We start from the raw sequence: 20,002 nt of genomic DNA on the forward strand, positions 1-20,002 counted from the left end.
CCTCTCTCTCTCTCTCTCTCTCTCTCTCTCTCTCTCTCTCTCTCCCCTTTCCCTCCCTCTCTCCCTCTTTCTCTCTCTCTCTCCTTCTCTATCTATATATATATACCTCTCTTTCTCTCTCTTCCTCTCTCCCTCTCTCCCTCTCCCTCTCCCTCTCCTTCTCCCTCTCTCTCTCTCTCTCTCTCTCTCTCTCTCTCTCTCTCTCTCACACACACACACACATACACACACACACCCACACACACACTCACACGTGTATGTATGTGGGTAGATAGATATCTATAGATATAGAAGTAGATATAGAGGTAGATACAGATGTAGATGTTGATGTATTGGCTGTTCATCCCCATTGGTTGAAGGAGTCTTCTCATTCTGGAGTTCTCTATACCAATGAAAACATAGGGCTAGTTCTTATCTCTGTCCCTATAACAAGTTATATATAACTTTAAGAAATACCAAAGCCCACATGTGTAGCATATTTTATAGATTACACACTACAGTTTAAACTCTTCCCCACAAAAAGCTGAAGACATCCATTAACCTCTCTTGGCCTCAGTTTCCTCAACTGAAAAAAAATGAAGGGATTGGATGAGATCCCAAAGTTTAATCCTAACTCTGAATCCTATGATGTCATCCTATCCATTTTACGAGCAACAAAATTAAGGTTAGGAGAAGTTAGGTGAGTGGCACCTGGTCACACATCTGGTCTATAGGTGTGACCCCCCCCCCCAATTCAAAACCAGGTTTCCTGACCACCCCTTAGTTCGGTATTCTTTCTATACCAATTCTGAAAAAAAAAAAAACTCTGCAAAATTCCTTATTGTCTAACTGTGTAAAATGGAATAATTGTTTCATTAGATATTTCAAGAGAAGAAGGATGCTTCCCCTGCCCAGTAACAACCAAAGAAGAACGTGGCCTGTCTACCTCTGTACTTTCTTCACTGGAATGCAGTGGGACAGAGGAAGGCATAAATCATGTCCCTCTTAGCACTGAGGCGAACAGCCATCCAGGAAGCATGATTAGATAGACGAGAGCCAACTTGGCCTACCTACTCTGCATTGGCTATTTCCTAAGTCTAGAATGTACTTCCTCCACTTTTTAGAATACCATTTCTTTCAAGGCTTAGCTCAACTGTTACATTCTACATGAATCCTTTCTAGCTGTACCACATCCAGATACTAATATCTTCCCCCAAAAAATTACATTGAATGCTATTTTGTACATCTCATCTCCCTGGTGAGCTCTAAGAGGGCAAAAGCCATTGTACTTTAATATTTGTGCTCCTGGAACAATACCTGGTGCATTAATAAATGCTTATTAATTGGTTGATTGAAATGCTATCCATTTTCCTTGAGTACCAAAGAATCACAGAATTTTACTATTGATAGAGACTTCAGTGGTCATTAATCAATCAATCAACAAGCATTCATTAAGCTCATGCTTTATGCCGAGCATTGTACCAGACTCCGAGGATACAAGTACAAAGAATAAAACAGGGTTTAATTCCATAAATTAAAAATAAAATAAAGAATGAAGAATAAAACAATCCCTATTCTCAAAGGAATTACATTCTAAACAGGGAAAACAACAGTCAGTCAGTCAACAAGTGTTTATCAGGTGCTTACTACTTCCCAGATGTGGGCTGAGAATACAAAGTAAAAGTTAAAACAGTTCCTGTCCTCAAGGAGCTTACCTTCTAATGGAGAGATAATCAATATATGCAAAATAAATACAGAATAGATGGAACGTAGTCTTAGAGGGGAAGATATTAGCAGCTGGCTGACCAGGCCAGGCCTTCTGGAGAAGACAGCAGTTGAGATGATACTTGAGAAAATCTATATGGTCATGAAGAATAAATATTAAGAAAACAAGTAAGAATAAATGCAATGAAGAGGGAGAGTACTAGCAGTTGGGGGGGAGGGGGTGTCAGAAAAGGCTCCCTGTACAAAGTAGCACATGGGTGAATCTTAAAGGAAGAGCCTCTTTGAGTCAGAGGTGAAAAGAGTACACGTCCAGGCATATGGGACAGCCAGTTGCAAAGATAGAGACAGCAGACGGTGCTGTGGGAAGCACCTAGAGAAGACCAGTTTGGATCGGGAAAAGGAGTAATAACGTATAATGCAGTTGAAAAGATAGGTGGAAGCCAGGTTGCATTTTTTTTTGAACAATAAGCAGAGTAGAGGGATAGGAAGTATAGTGAATAGAGGAGTAACAATCAATTCTATTAAACACAAACACTTTAACAGCTATGTAGAGGTTAGACTGAAGTCAAGAGGGACTTGAGATAGGGATGTCAAATAGGGGGCTGTTGCTATAGTTTATCAGCAGTGTCAAACTCAGAAAGAGAGGCAACTAAACCAGACATGAGGATCCCTGGGGGCTACATATTGACTTAGTTTTAAAATATAATATCAATATTTTATTGTATTTTTATTTATTTTGTTAAATATTCCCCAATTACATTTTAATCTGGTTCAGTCCACACTACAGAGTATTGGCTGGCCACACGCAGCCAAGGGCTGCATGTTTAATGCCTCTGGTCTAGGCATCAGAGTCCGAACTAAGGAGGGAGCTGTGTGAATAAAGGAAAAAAAAAGCTCAGATGTGACAGCTGTGGTGAGAGGAGAATGGCAAGATTGGCAAGACCAGATACGTGAGGAGATGGAGGAAAATGCTGAGGTTCTGGTGGTAGCCCCCACATAAATAGGCAAGTTTGGGAGAAAGACAGGTTTTGGAGAAAAGATAAAGAGTTTTGGACAAGCTTTTGGACAAAAGAGTTTTGGACAAGTTAAGTTTGAACTAGTCTGATAAACCCATTTTGAAATGTTCAATAGGCAGTTGGTGATGCAAGACTAAAGTTCAAGGGAGAGACTAGGGATGGATGTGTAACTCCTTGAGTCATTTGCATAGAAACAAGGATTGGTAATGTCACCAAAAGAGTCTAAGGATAGCCAAGAAGACTCAAGACAGAACCTTTGGGAACACCTACAGTTAAGGAATATGACAGAGATGAAAAGGCAGCAAAAGAGATGGAAAAGATCAGACAGTCAGGAGAACCAGGCAGGAACAGTAGCATCACAACAGTCCAGGAGAGATTATCCAGGAGGAAAAGATGGTTAAGAATGTCAAAGGCAGCAGAGGAGTCAAGAAGGATGAAGACTCAGAAAAGACCATCAGATTTGGTAATCAATGGTAACTGTGGAGAGAGCAATTTCAGCTGAGTAATGAGGTAGCAGAGGGTTTTTAAAAAGTGAGGAAAAAGGAAGTGGAGTCACAAAATGTAGTATTTTTCAAGGATTTGGGCTGATAAGAAGAGGAACGATGAATGCTGTATGGTCTAAAGCTTTCTGTTTGTTTTTGTTTTGCTTTTTCAGATGGGATAGACTTGGGTATATTTGAAGAGGATAGGGAAAAAAACATAAGTAGGCAAAGGCTGAAGATTAGAGAAAAGGGTGGATCATAGAATTATAGATTTAGAGCGAGAAGAAGCTTAGAGGCCTTTAAGGCCAGCCATTTCATTTTACAAATGAGGAAACTATGAAACAGAGAGATTAAGTAACTTGCCCATGGTCACATAGCTAACAAGTGCCTGAGGCAGAATTTGAACCCAAGCCTTTCTGACTCCAAGTCCGGTTCTTTATCTACTAAATCATGTGCCTTCTCAATGACTGAGAGATGCAATCTGCTGGAGAAAACAGAAGAGAATAGAATCAGGTGGATATGGAAAAGAGCTGGTCTGGACAAAGAGAAAGGTCTCTTCATACAGGGAGAGTCTAGTTGAAATTGGATAACATAAATTTGTAGTGTATCCAGTTAATACATGTATGTTCCGTCTACCAACTTTTTTCAGCAACACAGGGGCAGAAATGGAAGCGGCAGACAGTGTGAGTGATGTATGGCTAGGATTTGATAAAGGATGAACAGCTACAGAAAATGGGAATGGGGGATTTAAAAGATCACAACAGTGTATGTAGAGTTGAATTGGTTAACTTTAGAATGATTATTGGAAAAGGAGGAAAGTGAAGTCAGAGCAAGAACAATGGCCTGAGAAGCAAAGGGATTGTAGATTTCAATGAAAGAAGACAGTGACCCATATAGTCCAACCCATAATTGAAAAAAGATTGTCTCTATAATGTACTTGACAAGTGGTCATCAAACTCTTATTTGAAGACATAGATGGCATACATATATCAAATAAGGGAGAGCCTCTGAAGAAAACCCACTACGCATTTGGACAACTAATTACTAAGAAGTTCTTTTTTTTTTTTTTTTTTTTACATCAAGGCTAAATGATCCTCTTTCAACTTCTCATTGACCCAAGTTCTTACCTTGAAAACAAAAATAACACATTAAAAAAAATATTCTGGAATTGATATACAGCAAATAAAATGGATATTTCCATATGCATGGTAGGAAAGGGAAAAGAGTATTATAAATGAAATTTCAGATCTCTATCTTATATAGATTTTTTCCTTTTTAAGTATTTATTAAGTTCAAGCTATAGCTTTCAAAGCTGACCTGTGCGTCTATAATTTTTTCTCACCTTCTGTTCTCTGCATTTAAAATGATTTTTAATAACCCTCTTTTCTTTTTCTTTATTTTCTTTTTTGTTACATTCTTGCAATCCTTCCTTCTCCTCTCATCCACTGCCATTGGGGAAAAAGAAAAGAAAAACAAAGCTCTTGCAACAAACGTGCACAGTTAGGCAAAAACAAATTCCTACATTAGCTGTCTCCAAAAATGTATGTTTTATTCTCTACCTTGAGTCTGTCACCTGTGCAGATAACATGCATCATCATCATCATCATCATCATTCCTCTTGATTATTGACCTCTTTATCATTGAATTGATCCAATTTCTTAAGTCTTTCAAATTGTCTTTCTTTATTATGATGTTATTATATAAATTGTTCTCCTGGTTCTGCTCGTTTTACTTTATACAGTTCACACAAGTCTTTTAAGGTTTCTCTGAAACCATCCATTTTGCCATTTCTTATGGTGCAATAATATTTTCTCAGAGTCAACTAGGTGGTGCAGTGGATAGAGTACTGTGCCTAGAATCAGGAAAACCTGAGTTCAAATTTAGCCTCAGATATTTAAGAGGTGTGTGACCCTGAGCAAATCACTTAATCTCTATCTGCCTCAATTTCCTCAACTGTAATGTGGGAATAATAATACCTACACCCAGGGTTGTTGTGAGGATCAAATGAGATAAAGAATTTAGTACATTTCTGGCACATAGTAGGTTCTTAATAAATGCTTGCTTCCTTTCTTCCTTACACTCATATGTTGTAATTTATCTAACCATTCTCTAAAAAAAAAATAGAAATCTTCTTAGTTTCCAGTTCTTTGCTATAACAAAAAGATCCACTATGTTTTTGTATATATGAGTCATCTTTCTCTTTCTTTTTAATTTTTTTTGGGGGGGCAAGGCAATTGGAGTTAAGTGACTTGCCCAGGGTCACACAGCTAGTGAGTATCATGTGTCTGAGGCCAGATTTGAGCTCAGGTCCTCCTGATTCCAGGGCCAGTGCTCTATACATTACACCACCTAGCTGCCCCCTCTTTTTAATTTTACATAATCAGAACTGTCCATTTTATCTTCCATGATACTCTATTCCATGTTGGGCAATATTAACTCTCTCACTATCCATAGATAGCAAAAGCAATTTCTTCCTTTTTCCTTTAATGTATTTATGATGCCACTCTTTATGTTTAAGTCATGTATCTATTTGGAACTATTCTTGGCACGTAATAGAAGATCTATACCTACAGATCTTCTATCTTCTATCTATTTAACTGTATAGGTATAGTTGATCTCTACCTAATTTCTGCCAGACCACCCAGAAGTTTTTGTTAGAGTGAGTCCTTACTCGATAACTGGAGCCTTTGGTTTATCGAGCACCATTTTGCTGTGTTCATTTTCTTTCGTATGTTGTGTAGCTTACCTACTGCACCAATCCACCTTGAATTAATGACTTACAGTTCATTCTATAGGATAGTAACTGCTTAAAAGAATACCTTTTTATTCATTCATTCATAAGGAGATCATTTGAAGGAACTGAGGTGTTTAGCATGGAGAAGAGAGAACTAACAGGGGATGGATGGGACAGGATAGTTTTCTATACGTATTTGAAGAGCTGTCTTGTAGAAAAGGATTTGACTTCTTCCACATAGTCCTAGAAGGCAGAACTGGGAACAATGGGGGGAAGTTTCAGGAAGCTTCATATCAGGAAAAATTTCCAAGCAATAGAATTTTCCCAAAGTGGAACGGGCTGCCTTAGGGAGTTGTGGCTTCCTCCCTACTTGAAATCTTCATGCCAAGGCTAGATATCCACTAGTTGAGTATGCTGCAGGCAGGATTCTTGTTCTTTTTTGAGGAAGATTAGGTGGCCTCTCAAATCCCTTCCAACTCTAAAATTCTGAGAGAAGAATTTGCTTTGTCAGTAGGTCTTACCTCAGAAGTGAAAGAAGGTAAAAATATTCCATGGTGATGGTTATTGGAGAAAAGAGGTCTCATGTTGGGGAAGAGAAAGACAGAAATAGTGACTGAAGGACAGACTGAGAGGGACATAAAGTTTGGGAAAGACAGCAATGAGTTCTTGAGGTAAAATTTGAGAACAGAGACAGAGAGAGAAATGCAGCCTCTGGTATACATTCAAAGAAAGAAATAGAAATGTTGTGGCTAAGTCATTTGTCCTGCCCACCAGAAAAGAGAATCCAAAGGTGAGAAAGTAGCCCTCTATGTATTTTCTACTATGTTTCTACCATTTTTTCCAAGTTAGCCATGCCACATGTATAGTACCATCCTTTTTGTTAAAGTCTCTAGAGCCTACTCTTTTATTCCCTCAGAATTAAAATTACTGTATACAGTAACAGCAATATTGTTTTAAGAACAACTTTGAGTGAATGTCAGAGCATAACGTGATTTATAAATATGCTAGCTTCCAAAGGGCATATGAAGGAAGAAATTATTTACATTCAGAGAAAGAACTGATAAATAGAAGTGTGTATAGAATGATTTTGCATATATATATATATATGAATGTGTGTGTGTGTGTGTGTGTCTAATAGTAGTCATCTCTATGGTGGGGGAAGGGAAGAAAAAGGGGGGGAAGAAATTTACATGATCACTTTACTATCTATTTTAAAGGAATAACAAGTAGTACATAATAGATTTACAGTTTCATGAGCAATCATCTTTCTGTTATACTATATTATGGAAATGTTTGTTTTATTCCATAAATTAAAAATGAAATAAATAAAATTTTAAAAAGCATTGGAGGAAAATTATACCTTCTGCATTTTAAGTTCTATTCCAGATGTAGAGGTCAGAGGAGTCCTACCCTTTCTTAATCAACAGAAGGCCAACTTTGAACCCAAAAAGTACAAATCTACTCCAGATCAATGCCTCCTCAATACATTCACATGGCCTGTTGCTGTTCTCATTATTAATGCCTCTTACTCTGATGAGAGATGGGAGTATTGCATTATTATATCTCCTACTTCCAAATAGCTAGAAAGTAACAAGATATCAACAGGTGGCATAGTAGATAAGAGTGCCTGGCCTGGAGTCAGGAAGCCCTGAGATCAAATCTAGTCCCAGATCCTTCCTAGCTGCATGACACTAAGTTACTTGACCTCTGCTTGCCTCAGTTTCCTCATTTGTAGAATGGAATAATGATAGCATCTACTTCCCAAAGTTGCTGTGATGATCAAATAAGATCATTGTAAAGCATCTGGTACATAGTAAGTGCTATATAAATGTTAGTTATTAGGAGCCTCTTAATGGTGTCCAGGTATATATAGTACTGTGCTCAATTCTGACCACCATATTTGAAGAATGACAAGGCAAAGTATGTACATAAAAGAGTAAAAAGGATGGTCAGTGACTTGGAAGTTATTTCATATGAGGCATATATACCTGATTCTTTAGCCTAGAAAAGAGATGTATGCAGAAGAAGGCTAATATATGGAAGACAGAAATGTGATCAAGTGAATTATCAGCCAACTTAAAATAAAGAAGAACAGAGCAGTACAGTGATAGAAGAGAGAGCTTTGTGAGCTAATGAGTAATATGTCATTGGAAGACAAGGCAGAAACTAAAAAGTCATACTGTACAGTTGGTCAGTCAACTGGCATTTATTAAGTACCTCCTATGTGCCAAACACTCATACAGTGCATGGAAGATTAGAATAGGTCACCTTTATAGCCTCCTTCCCACTCAGAGATTCTTTTTCCATGGTAAAGAACCATCTCAATATTGTTAATAAAGAATCAGAAATTAACTGGGGAACAATTTGTGCACAAAATTGAGAGTGGAGACCTGGGATAAGATAACAATCTGATTAGATAATTGCAAAGAAGGCACTGAAGTATGATTTTCTAAGCTATTATATACAGCTGTTTGCTGAATACTATATTTGTGTCGATTCAGAAAGTTTTATACCAAATACCTAAGAGCAACCAGGAGCTTGGCCTTTGATTTCAATAATTCGGTTAACAGATTAAAAATATTAATGGAAACAATAAAATAATTGGTTCATTCTCTTTTATAATGTAAAAGAAGTGGTTTTTTGTGCATTTGTTACATCTTTCCCTTAATCTCATTAGAATTGATGTTGATTTATAAAGGTGAACCTGTAATTCCTGGGGAACATTAAGTTAATTCATGAAAATTTCCAATTAACTTCATGTTGCTGTTGGGTTAAAAAAAAAAACCCAGTAGCATTTCTTAAAGTGTCATTAGGGACTTCTCAATGCATTCTGTGAAGGTTTTATTTTTAAAGTGATCGTTTAAATAATTAATTGACTAAAGCCTCCTAAAGAATTACTGTATTTCAGAAATATAATATACCCAAGGGGTCTGTCTCAGATAGTGATACAAATGGATCTTTTTTTTAACAGAATTTTATTAGCAATAAGTTTGTGAATCAAAGCAAATTAAGATATATTGCCTCTTTGTAGAAATATTGGAAATACAATGTTCAGTCAAATTTTCTGGAAAGTTGTTTTAGGAATATATATTGCCTTGGTGCTCTAAAAACCAAGTTACAATAAGATTATAGTGTTATTCAGCAACAGGAAAAATACAAAGAAAGTTGTAACTCATTGGCTACCAGAGAAACTTGAATTTTCTTGGAAGGAACATTAAACTCTCACACCTTCTGTAATTTGACATTTGTGTAACCTAATCTTGATTGAAGACGGGTCTTTTCCACCACGAATTTATGACTCCCTCTCTCTTTTGCTGCCTAGTGGGGGAGGAGGAACCACATTTCCTAGTCTAAACTGCTACCAAAATGATTTTCTTTAAAAGCAGTTCTGCTTCTGTCTTTCCCCCACTCTTATGCCTGCCTGGAACTACGTTTAAAATCAGTCTTTCAAAATCTTTGTCCCATCTATATAATAAGTCTGCTCACTTGTCAGATAAATATGCCCTGTAGATAACAGGCATTAATCCCCTCTAAAGTATTTCAGGTTTGTCAGTCAGATGGGGCAGGGCCATTAGGTTTTTCTCCCCAGGGTGGAAACTTTAGAGAGTCCTCATGATGGACTTGTCCCGGCAGGTGTTTCTTTCACTATCTGGTTTCTCCTGAGGCAGTAAGTCTCATCCCGGGAGCACTTCATCTCCCTTCAGCAGTTGAAAAACCTCATAATATCTTGGACTTACTTCTTTCACCCAACAGCCATATTCAGAGGGTGCCTACCCTCCTGCCGCTTATTCCTGTTGCAGAAAGAAAAGAAAAGGAACAGAAATAATTACTAGTTGCAGATTTATCGTCAGCAGACTAAATTTTGAAAGGTTACAAAATATCCTGACTCTAGCAAAAACCTTATTTTTTTGTAATAAGATGAAGCAAAGGACTTTGTGAAGATCAGTGAAACAAAATCAAGAAAAGTAAAAGTTGGTCTCATTAGCAGAAAAGCATACTAGCCTCAAAATGTAATTTGTTTTATCTTCCAAGGATTCTAGCAAATGCTTTATAAAGGTACATTTGAAACAAAATAATAGAAGCAGAAAAAAAAAGTTGTCAGGAACAATTCCAGCAGGAGATAGATGGTGAGATCTCCACACATCAATAAAACCACAGATCCAGTCCCTCACTAGCTACACGAACATGGGTATGCATATTTATGTATGTGTATGCACAGGTATGTATGCTTGCACATATGTATTTGCAATCCTGTGTCAGAGACTTCTCTCTGACAGCTAGGCACAATCTTCACCTCTCTTGCTGGCTCATCTGTCCCCTCCCACATTTGGCAGTACCTGAAACACTTCAAAAGTTAACCATTAAATCATTCCTCACACTAATCTGGATCTATTACCCTGACCCATCTGGGAACAGGAGCATTTATTCCTCAAAGAGTGACCCATAGCTCCTTAACTTAAAGCACGTGGATTTACAAGGCTTCAAACAAAACAGGTTTTATTTAATCCATTAATGATTCAGAAAGGACTTGGACCCCAGAGCATAGACAGCCTGTTTTCTTTTTTGGGGGGGCCCCCACTTTCACCAGGTACCCAGATTGTCCTTATGTCTAGTGGTGCCACCTCCCAAAGGGGAAAGAACTCTGAGTTTCTTTAGAATTCAAGAAATGCCCCCTGTTTCCAAACACTTCCAAGGGCCTGCATTGCTGGATTGACTTACTAGTATTGCCCTAAATAGGGCCCTCTTGGGGAACAAGGTCCAGGTTTGCTTTTTCCTAGCAGATCCCTGCACCTCATGTACTCCTTAACCAACTCCTCCTCTACTCTGGTGGTCATTACTCTGTCATTATATTGTTCTGGTTCTTGGCCGTACTGGTCTATTCCTTTCATCTGTATTCCTTTAGAGTTTCATCCTCAGTTTCACTGCTCAGACTTCTGATCATAATGGTCAGTCTTTCCCACTGACAATCCATGGCTCTGTTGCTATCTTGGTTTGTTTGGTTACTATCTCTTTTTCCTGGTGTTTGGTTTCTTTCCCACAAGATGGTGCCAGCCCTTCAAGAGTTGGAATACAGAGCAACTGTGTACTTCGTTGTAGCTCTTTAGAGTTAAATGGTTAGGACCAAAGTGTCTCTTGTCTATTTGAAATCTTCCTGCTCCAGGCCCAAGCTCAGAAGGGCCATTTCAGGTTTGGGTTCCCCCTAGTGACTAGTGGCTTCCCCACTAAGGTTACCTTCCATAGATCTGTACATACCTTGTATATACCTGTTTCTGAATATATCACCTCACCCTCCTTCAGGGCAAGAACTGGTTTTCTTTATATTCTCAGCACCTAGCACAGGGTGCATTGATTCCATGTGTTCCCTTTTCTCCCAGAATCTGGGCAGTGTGCCTATCACTCAATCAGCATTTCCCAGTAAGTCTTTTGGGTGTTTAGAGGGCACTCATACTTTCTATTTTCTACCTTCCTCTGTGACAACAGGGCAAAACCACATAAATTATCTCAGGGTTTTTTCTGAACCTCCAGAAAATTTGGAAATAAAGAGGCCGGGTTTCGTCCCTCCCCCAACAGACAAAGTTGTAACTAGGGGCAGGACAATCATAGCTTTGCCATAAGATGCCAAGATTTAGAGCAACTGACAACACATGTACTCACTCAACAGGAGGAAGTTACTGAGTGTTATGCCTAGTTAGCCAGAATAATTGGTTAAAATAGGAAGCTATCAGATGTTGCATTCCCTGACTCTCGTCTCCACCTCTATGTCCCAGGTAATTTTCTTCTTTGCCTAGTTCTACATTGTCCCCTCCCTAGCAGGGGCTTCCTGAGACATAGTTGGAATCCAGGGATCTCTATCTATATCGCCAGGACTCTGTTCTGAGGTCCAGGATCTTCCCCCAATATATCTTCCCCTCCCCAAAAGAATTGGACTTAAAATGTTCATTTCAAGATGTCTTTGGTACTCTTGCCTAGAGTTCATTTTGTGTCTGTAGCCTTAAGTATCACGTTTTCTAGTTATAGCTCTTGACATGGTAAAGATTCGTGCCTCACTCTGCATGTGGTGGGTGTGTGGGTGTTTGTGTGTTTAGCTTATTCACTAAAAGGAGGAAATGCCCTCCTCACAAAAGTCTGCTGTCCAAAGTAAGGGATTTTGCAATAGAATATACCTTATGGGAAAGGACAGAAAGAGCCCCTCATTTATTTCAAAACATTGAATCCATTTTGCAATTTTCTTCTGGCTGCCTACAAAGAAAAGATAATGATTGCCTTCTACTATTTCTCCCTAAACAAAACAACAACAACAACAACAACAGTATTCATATTCTGCTTTATGTCTTTCTTTCAGGGTCCCCAAGGACCAAGAGGTCATCCTGGGCCACCTGTAAGTTTACCTACAATTAGGCTTATACCTGAAACTCACACATATGCTTAGTTTGAGAAGTCTTCTATAAAAAAAGAAAAAAAAATCTCTGTTCTATTTTTTAGGGTCCACCAGGGGCACCAGGACCACGAGTAAGTTCCATTTTTTTTAAAGCACATAAAATAATTTCATATTTAAAAAAAATTTTCCAGTGAGCCCTATTTCTGCACTCTGGCTTTGTGTGCACTACTCATATTGTTGCTTTCCAAATATTGTGCTGACCTTGGGAACTATTATTTTTAAAGTAGTTAACACAGTGCTTGGCACACAGTAGGCACTTAATAAATGTTTGTTTCCTTCCTTTTTCTCCCTTTCCTTTCCAAGAAAAAACAAGTTTCAGGAGATCATATGTCAGTTCAGAAGTGTGTAGTGGAAAATTACACTTTTAAATGTCAGCATTTGTCTTTCCCACTTGGGAAATTTTTGCCTGTGTTTTCCTACTCTTAGTTAAAGTGAAGAAAGGTTTTTGCTTTGGGTCTCGAAATGAAAGGGCATATTTCCTTCTACTCTCTGTCATGTAGTAGCAAAAGACCAATCCAAGAGAGCAGCAGTATGGCCCATGGAATAGCCATGACTAAGAATTCAGGAACCCTAGATATCTAGATGCATTTACACCAGTGATTCCCACTGGAGGCTGGACCACCCTTCTTGTTCTTTGGTCTATAGAATAAGACCCTGGTCCAAAGGTAAATTTCTATACAACATCATTTTCACAAACATGCTTCCTTCATGAAAACCCTAACAGCAAACTGGATGATATAAATGTTATTACTGGTAACCATTTTTCTATGAGCTCTTCCATCTTTTGGTGTAGGCTCTACTCTAGGTATGTCCTTATCTCCCCAGTCACATACTGACTTAATAGTCAGCAGGTTTAAACCAGTCTGAGGAGACAGATTGCTCCAGCTTGAAACATCATGTTGGGGCCCCCAGAAGTCCATTTTTATATCATTCAATCATTTTACAAAGATGCCTGAGTAATCAAAGTTTAGTTTAAGTACCAAAAGTTACTAATAAATTGAGAGAATTGCTGAAAGCAGTTTCCAAGAAGACAAGCAGTATGATTATTCTGAAACCAAGTAAAAGGATTGGCTGACTTGGGTGTGTGCTAACTCAGGATGTTCTACCAATTCACAGCTCCTTCCTTACCATCTTGGTTTCTCAGCCCATTATTAAAAAAAAAAAAAAGAATTGCTGAAAGACTTGAGTTGTACTAATGGTTCTGTTGAGTCTTTCTCTAAAAATATCTTTTATTAAATACAGTGGTAGATTGAATTCTTTCTGTATTATTTCTTTTGGGAGTAATGGCACATTTTCCTACTTACCAAAATTGTTTTTAAGACCACAAAAGTATCAGGTTAAACTAGTGTGGTGACTACCTCAGGACAGTATTATTTTATTCTGCTTTCCTTCCAAGAATGCAACTGTTAAAAGGTACTAAAGTCATTTATTCTTCACTTTACAATTCATTAAAACGAGGATCATATTTCATTCCTCTTCACTTGGGTAGCTCTTTCCCCCATTTTCATATAGTGTGGACAAATAGTTTTTCATTTAGGAGCTATGATTTTATTTCTTCACTAATTAAGAGACCTTTGAGATTTGAGCAAAGGCAGTATGTTGTCCTTTTGGAGAGCCAGGCGATGTCTGCAAGAACTGTTGAACCATAAGCTATAAACCACCCCCCCTTCACCCCCATCAGGTAATATGTCTGGTGTCCTGGAGCAGCACTGCCTTAAGAATTTACAGCCTCCACCTAGAGTACTCCATGTTGATCTTGTTGCTGATCTGAAACGGTTTTGTTTTATGCAGAAACAAATGGATATCAATGCTGCTATTCAAGCCTTGATTGAATCAAATACTGCACTACAGATGGAGGTAATATATTTTGCTTTATTTACATTGGCATGCAGAGTATACAAATTATAGAGAGTTATTTTTTAGGAGGCCAAAATGTGGCTTCATCACAAAGATTGTATTTAAAACATATTGAAAAATATGAGACTGCTTTTTCATGGAAAAACTTAGCTGTTTCTAACGTGATTAAACACAAATGTATACAGAGGATGCTTTTTAAGAGAACGTTTTTCCAGCACAATCTTTACATTGTTAAATGATTTACTATTGAGGAATTTAGAATAACGTGGTAGAAAGAGTTAGCTATTCTCCTAAAAAGAGGTTGGCCACCATTGCTTCTTGGCTTTCTTAATCAAATACTTACCAGACAATAAAAGATCAAAAGAACATACCACAGTAGATCTAGCACTTTCCCTGTTTTTCCATTATTGTCTTAGATTTCTTGCAAATACACAAAATGAAACCTTTGGGAAAAGGGAGGAGGAGGAAAAGAAGTGTCATTTCAACTTTTTAGTGTTAGGTGGATGTTAATAAAACATATCCACATATTTTTCAATTTTCTTCTGCTTTACATTTGCCTCCCACATGATTCTTTCCATGCTATGGACATATTTCCTGCCTATCTGTGGTATGTGTTGATCATTGGATTTAATCTTCTGTGATGGCTGCTGCACGCTAATGTGATCATCATGGTGGCTTGGCAGAGCTACCAGAATACCGAAGTGACCTTACTGGACCACAGCGCAGAAATATTCAAAACCCTGCACTATCTTAGTAATTTACTACACAGCATCAAGAATCCTCTTGGCACACGAGATAACCCAGCTCGCATCTGTAGAGATTTGCTCAACTGTGAACGAAAAGTGACAAATGGTAGGTACACTCAGTTTTGTGATGTCATTAAGCCTTTTCATTGGTGGGTTTGAAATTTGAAATAGCCCTTTTTCCAGTACTCATTTATACCCTAGCAAGTAGCATTTTGACATGATGAAAGGATATTACCTTTTTCCCCCAGATGCTCTTCCTGGGTAATCAGAGGTGTGACAGTGAGGAGCCTCACAATTCCACCTTCAAAAGACAGCCTGCTCTCATTAGTAGCCCCCATGCCCAAGAATCTCACTAGCTCAGGCCAATTTTCAGGCTCCTTGCCACCCACAAATACAGGGAACATCTTCCTTGTGCCTTTGCTTGCAAAGAGAAAATGAGAGAAAGAAAGAAAGAGACTGACTCACACAAAGAGCTAGTTAACAACAGAAGAATCAAGTGACACTTTGTTATAATTTTTACATGATTTTACTATATTTAGTATAATTTCTTATATCTGTGCAATGTACTTTAAGTAAAATCATAGCAAGCACATATTATCATTTTGCTTTGAAATAAAAATTTTCATCCTACTTACTCTAGCACATGCAAATGCACTGTGTCAATCCAGTCCTCCTTTAAAAGAGAAATCTCAAAGACAGATCTCTATCTGTGCTAACTTCCACCCTTAATGTGAGAGGTAAGGAAAAACCAAGCAGAGCACCAATTTCAAAGGGTAACATTGGTAAATGTAGTTAGTCCTAGGCATCTGGTGAGCAGCTACTGATGAGAGCATCTCCCTAGCTGTACCATATGCAAATCTGCTCTCCATCTGAAGCTGGAACACCTGTTAATTAATCATTTTGGCAGAAACTTCAATGGAGCCCAATCTGCCAGTTTGAAACAAATATTTTGACAAAATGTTCTGTACTGTGGATCCATTTTCACATTTGCATCTATCAAAATATTCCTTCCCAATATGTGTTGCTTACCTTACTGCCAAAGGAAGTAAGATGAGGAAGAAGGACACTGAAGATAAATTTCACCCATTTCCTAAATTTGACTGACAATAGAGATTGTCTTATAGGCCATTTCCAAGCCTTCTGGCAGAAAATATTATTCCCTAAGAAATAATGAAAGTTCACCAGAACTTTCTGCAAAAAAAAAAAAAAAATCTTCTAGATTTCTTTTCTGTACAACCTCCTAGATCATATGGATGATGTCATCTTGGAAAGAAGTTTTCATTGGAGCACCCTACAGATCTTTGTTTGACCTTCTGCTGCTTTTTTTTTTATCAATAACTTGAGTAAAGACACAAAGGGTATGATTATCAAATTTTCAGAAGGCATAAAACTGGGACAAATAGGCAAGTTTGTTGGGTAACAATCAGGATTCAAACAAAATAGCCTAGAAGATTGCACTAAATTGAATGGGATGAAGTTTAATAGGGATAAATGTAAAGTTCTACACATGGGTTTAAGCAGCCAGTTTCACCAGTAGTAGATGGAAGAGGCATGGGTCAAGAACTGCAAGTGAAAGAGATCTGGAGATTTTTGAGGACTTCATGCTCAATATGAACCATCACCATGATGTGATGACCAAGAAGATGAATGTAGTATTATGGTACCTTAAGAGAAGTATAAGGTGAAGGACTACTTAGTTTCTATTCCCACTGTGCTCTGCATCAGTCAGCCTGCATCTAGTACTCTAGTACAGTGGTCCATTCTGGGTGCTACATTTTATGAAGGACATTGATAAGTTAAAGAGTAACCAGAAGAAGGGAACCCAGCTAGTAAAGGGCTTAGAATTCAGGCCATATAAGTGTCAGTTGAAAGGACTTGGTAGGTTAAGCTTTGAAATGAGAAACAGAAAAAACATGAGCACTGTCTTCAAATATTGGAAGGACTGTAATGTGAAAGAGGATTTAGACTTGTGTTCTTGACCTCAGAGGGCAGAACTGGGACCAATGGATGGAAGTCGTGAAAGCTTTATGAAAAGAAAAATCCCCTGATAATTAGAGCAATCTAAAAGCACGGATGACTGCCTTAGGAAGTTGTGGGTTCTGCCTCATTAATAAATTTCTTGAGCATGTTGTAGGTGGAATCTTTGTCCACATACAAGCTTCACTAGATGAGTTCCTTTACCAGTGGTTGTTGTTGTTCAGTTGTGTCCTACTCTTTGTGACCCCATGGACCATAATAGCATGCCAACATTGTCCATGGGGTTTTCTTGGGAGTGCTTGGCCATATCCTTCTCCAGTTTTTTTTGCAGGAAAGGTTTAAGTGACTTGCCCAGGGTCACACACAGCTGGTGTCTGAGGTCAGATTAGAACTCTGGTCTTTCTGATTCCAGGCCCAGTGTTCTAATCCACTGCCCCACCTAGCCCCCCGCCCCTTTTATTTTTACCACTAGTAGATCCTTTTATTTCTATAATCTCATGGAGGATTCTTTCATAGACAGGCAATGTAGTGTAGTGAAAGAGTCTGGACAGACATAGTGTCAAGAGCCCCCAGGTTGAATTGAAGTTCAGACTCTTTTTAGCTGTGCAAATGTGGACAACTCATTAAATTTCCCTTCCCCTTAATTTCTTCATCTTGAAAACAGGGATAACGATACTCCCATTGCCTACTTCATGGTATTGTGAAGAATGTGTTTTCTAAACCTTGAGACATTTATAGAAACATGAGCTATTTAGCAGTAACTATTATTGACATGTTATTAGCTATACTTAGAGTAGAAATATTTATATATTTGTCTTAGTGATTTACAAAAATAACTTCATATTTTTAACCAAAACGTTCTTTCCTTAACTCTACAAGGTATCCCAGAAATCTTAGTACAGTTTTAAGTTATTTAAGCTTAAACTAGTGAAGTTTGAAAGATTAAAGCTTCAGTAGCTCTGGGACTTTGCTCTCATCCAGTGTGATGATCTGGTCTAACGATGCATCAGTACATGCCATCACAATTGATTCTACTAGCAGGCAGCATGGGATAACGGGATGGACCTACAGTGGAAATCCAAAGACTGAAGTCCTACAGCTGGCTCTACTGCTATTGTTTGTGGCCTCGGGCAAGTCATTTAACCTCTCTGTGGCTCAGTTTTCCCATATATTGAAATGAAGAGCGGTAGACTAGGCAAGTTCTGAACTCTCTTCTAACTCTCTAAGATCTCTGATGAAATAAAGATAGTTTTAAAACACTGTTTTCTGATTCCTTATGCTGATTTTTCTCCATTCATTTTAGTATTAGTACATTCTCTCATTACTGGATGCAAACATATTTGTGAACATTGGAGTTTTTGGAATGTGACAGTTTCCCAGAAAAATAAGACTGCAATATAGTATATTAAAAACATCTTCCAAACAATCTTTAAGAATGTTTCAAATACATTTTGGCTTAACACTTAATTCACTCCATTTTTTTCCTATAAATTGATAGGAAAATACTGGATTGATCCAAATCTTGGATGTCCTTCAGATGCCATTGAGGTTTTCTGCAACTTCAGTGCTGGTGGTCAAACATGCTTATCTCCTGTATCTGTGACAAAGGTATGCCAGACTTTTTTTCAGGCTCAAACATCCAGATATTATAGATATAATGATCCTTTATTGGAAATGAAGACAAAGTTCTATTATCCCAAGAACACAAGAAATAAAATTATCTTATTTTTTAAAATATCTATTCCACGTAAGTCAAAAAATCCTTAGTATATAATTACATTTTTGGCAAACTCTATTGGTGGTTTTTAATAAATACACATATGTGTATACATGCATGTATACACATATGCGTATATGTATATAGATTGTTTTTAATAAATATTTGTGTATACACACATGGGTGTATACACATATAAACACACACACAAATGTGTGTATTGTTGCTGTTGTTGAGAAACCTCCCATGTGGAAGCCCCTTTGTCTTAGAGGGTTCCTTGAAGTTCTAAGAGGTTAAATAACTTAATTATGATCACACAGCTAACATTTCTGAGACAAGACCTGAACCCATGTTTTCCTTACTCCAAGACCAGCCTTCTATCCACTACAGCATGCTTACTCTCATATGACTATAGTCTGTAACAGTTACAGGGCTTGTCATCAGTGACGAATGACATAAATTTTAATGATATTGATGTCATTACAAAAAGAATCTTTACACAAAACCTACTCATATTGAACACCATATATAAAGTAAAAGACAAAAACTAACCTTCCCTGGATATCCTTAAATACTATGTCTTTTCTTAAGTATTTTTTCCTTCTAGCTATAAATTAATTATCCTATAGGTATTAGGGATTCTGTAATCCACCTTTGGCCATATATTAAAAATATTTATGAAGCAAAAAGCTTCATTCCAAACTTAATATGTTTGGACTAAATTGAAGAAACAAATCCTATGTTTATCTCTCGTATAAATGGATTTTCTAGAACTTCCTATTTGAATTTCACACTGACAGAGAAGTCTTTCTTTGAGAAATATATCATCTCCGTATTCTTTTGGCCTGGCCCCTGATATAACATACCACGTTCATCTTTAGGGGCCTCTTTCAATAACAGTCTCTTTGGCTTGCTTTCTCAAGATTTTCCCTTGGAACATCAGAATCTGATGTGTCTCTCCCCCAAAGAGCCCCAAGTAAGTACACTCAGACTAACAAAACAAAATAGTTTTTAGTTAGCCTGAAAGAAGCAGCAGGATGGCCTCTGATCTGAGGACCTTGACAGGCAGGGAAACTCTCCTCTCTTTTTCAGAGAGCATCAAACAACCCTTCATTCTTGCAGAGGTATATAGGTGCACCCTCCCTTTGGACCAGTATAGTCCATAAGTAAAGGAGTAAGTCTGGGTTGCTCCACAGTGCACATACTCCAACTTCTAGGTGCATATGATTTCTGGAAATGCCATGTGAATGAGCAAGCTCCTGGCTTGGGTGTATCCCAGCTTTCCTTTTTGTGCCTACCTCTATATCCTCTTGTTGCCCAGATTCCTGCT

At 37.9% G+C, this 20,002-nt stretch overlaps 1 protein-coding gene across 1 annotated transcript in view; it reads left to right on the forward strand.

Annotated features, from left to right (window-relative positions):
• COL24A1 (collagen type XXIV alpha 1 chain) overlaps positions 1-20,002 on the forward strand; it is a 369,727-nt gene that overhangs the window by 341,661 nt on the left and 8,064 nt on the right. The window contains exons 55-59 of the mRNA XM_027873950.1: positions 12,280-12,315; positions 12,420-12,446; positions 14,167-14,232; positions 14,916-15,084; positions 18,454-18,563. Of these exons, the coding sequence (XP_027729751.1) occupies positions 12,280-12,315; positions 12,420-12,446; positions 14,167-14,232; positions 14,916-15,084; positions 18,454-18,563 (408 nt within the window). The remainder of the gene's footprint in view (positions 1-12,279; positions 12,316-12,419; positions 12,447-14,166; positions 14,233-14,915; positions 15,085-18,453; positions 18,564-20,002) is intronic.

The sequence above is a fragment of the Vombatus ursinus genome, unplaced genomic scaffold, assembly GCF_900497805.2.
Source record: "Vombatus ursinus unplaced genomic scaffold, bare-nosed wombat genome assembly UNPS02014803.1, whole genome shotgun sequence".
In the NCBI taxonomy this organism is placed as follows: Eukaryota; Metazoa; Chordata; class Mammalia; order Diprotodontia; family Vombatidae; genus Vombatus; species Vombatus ursinus.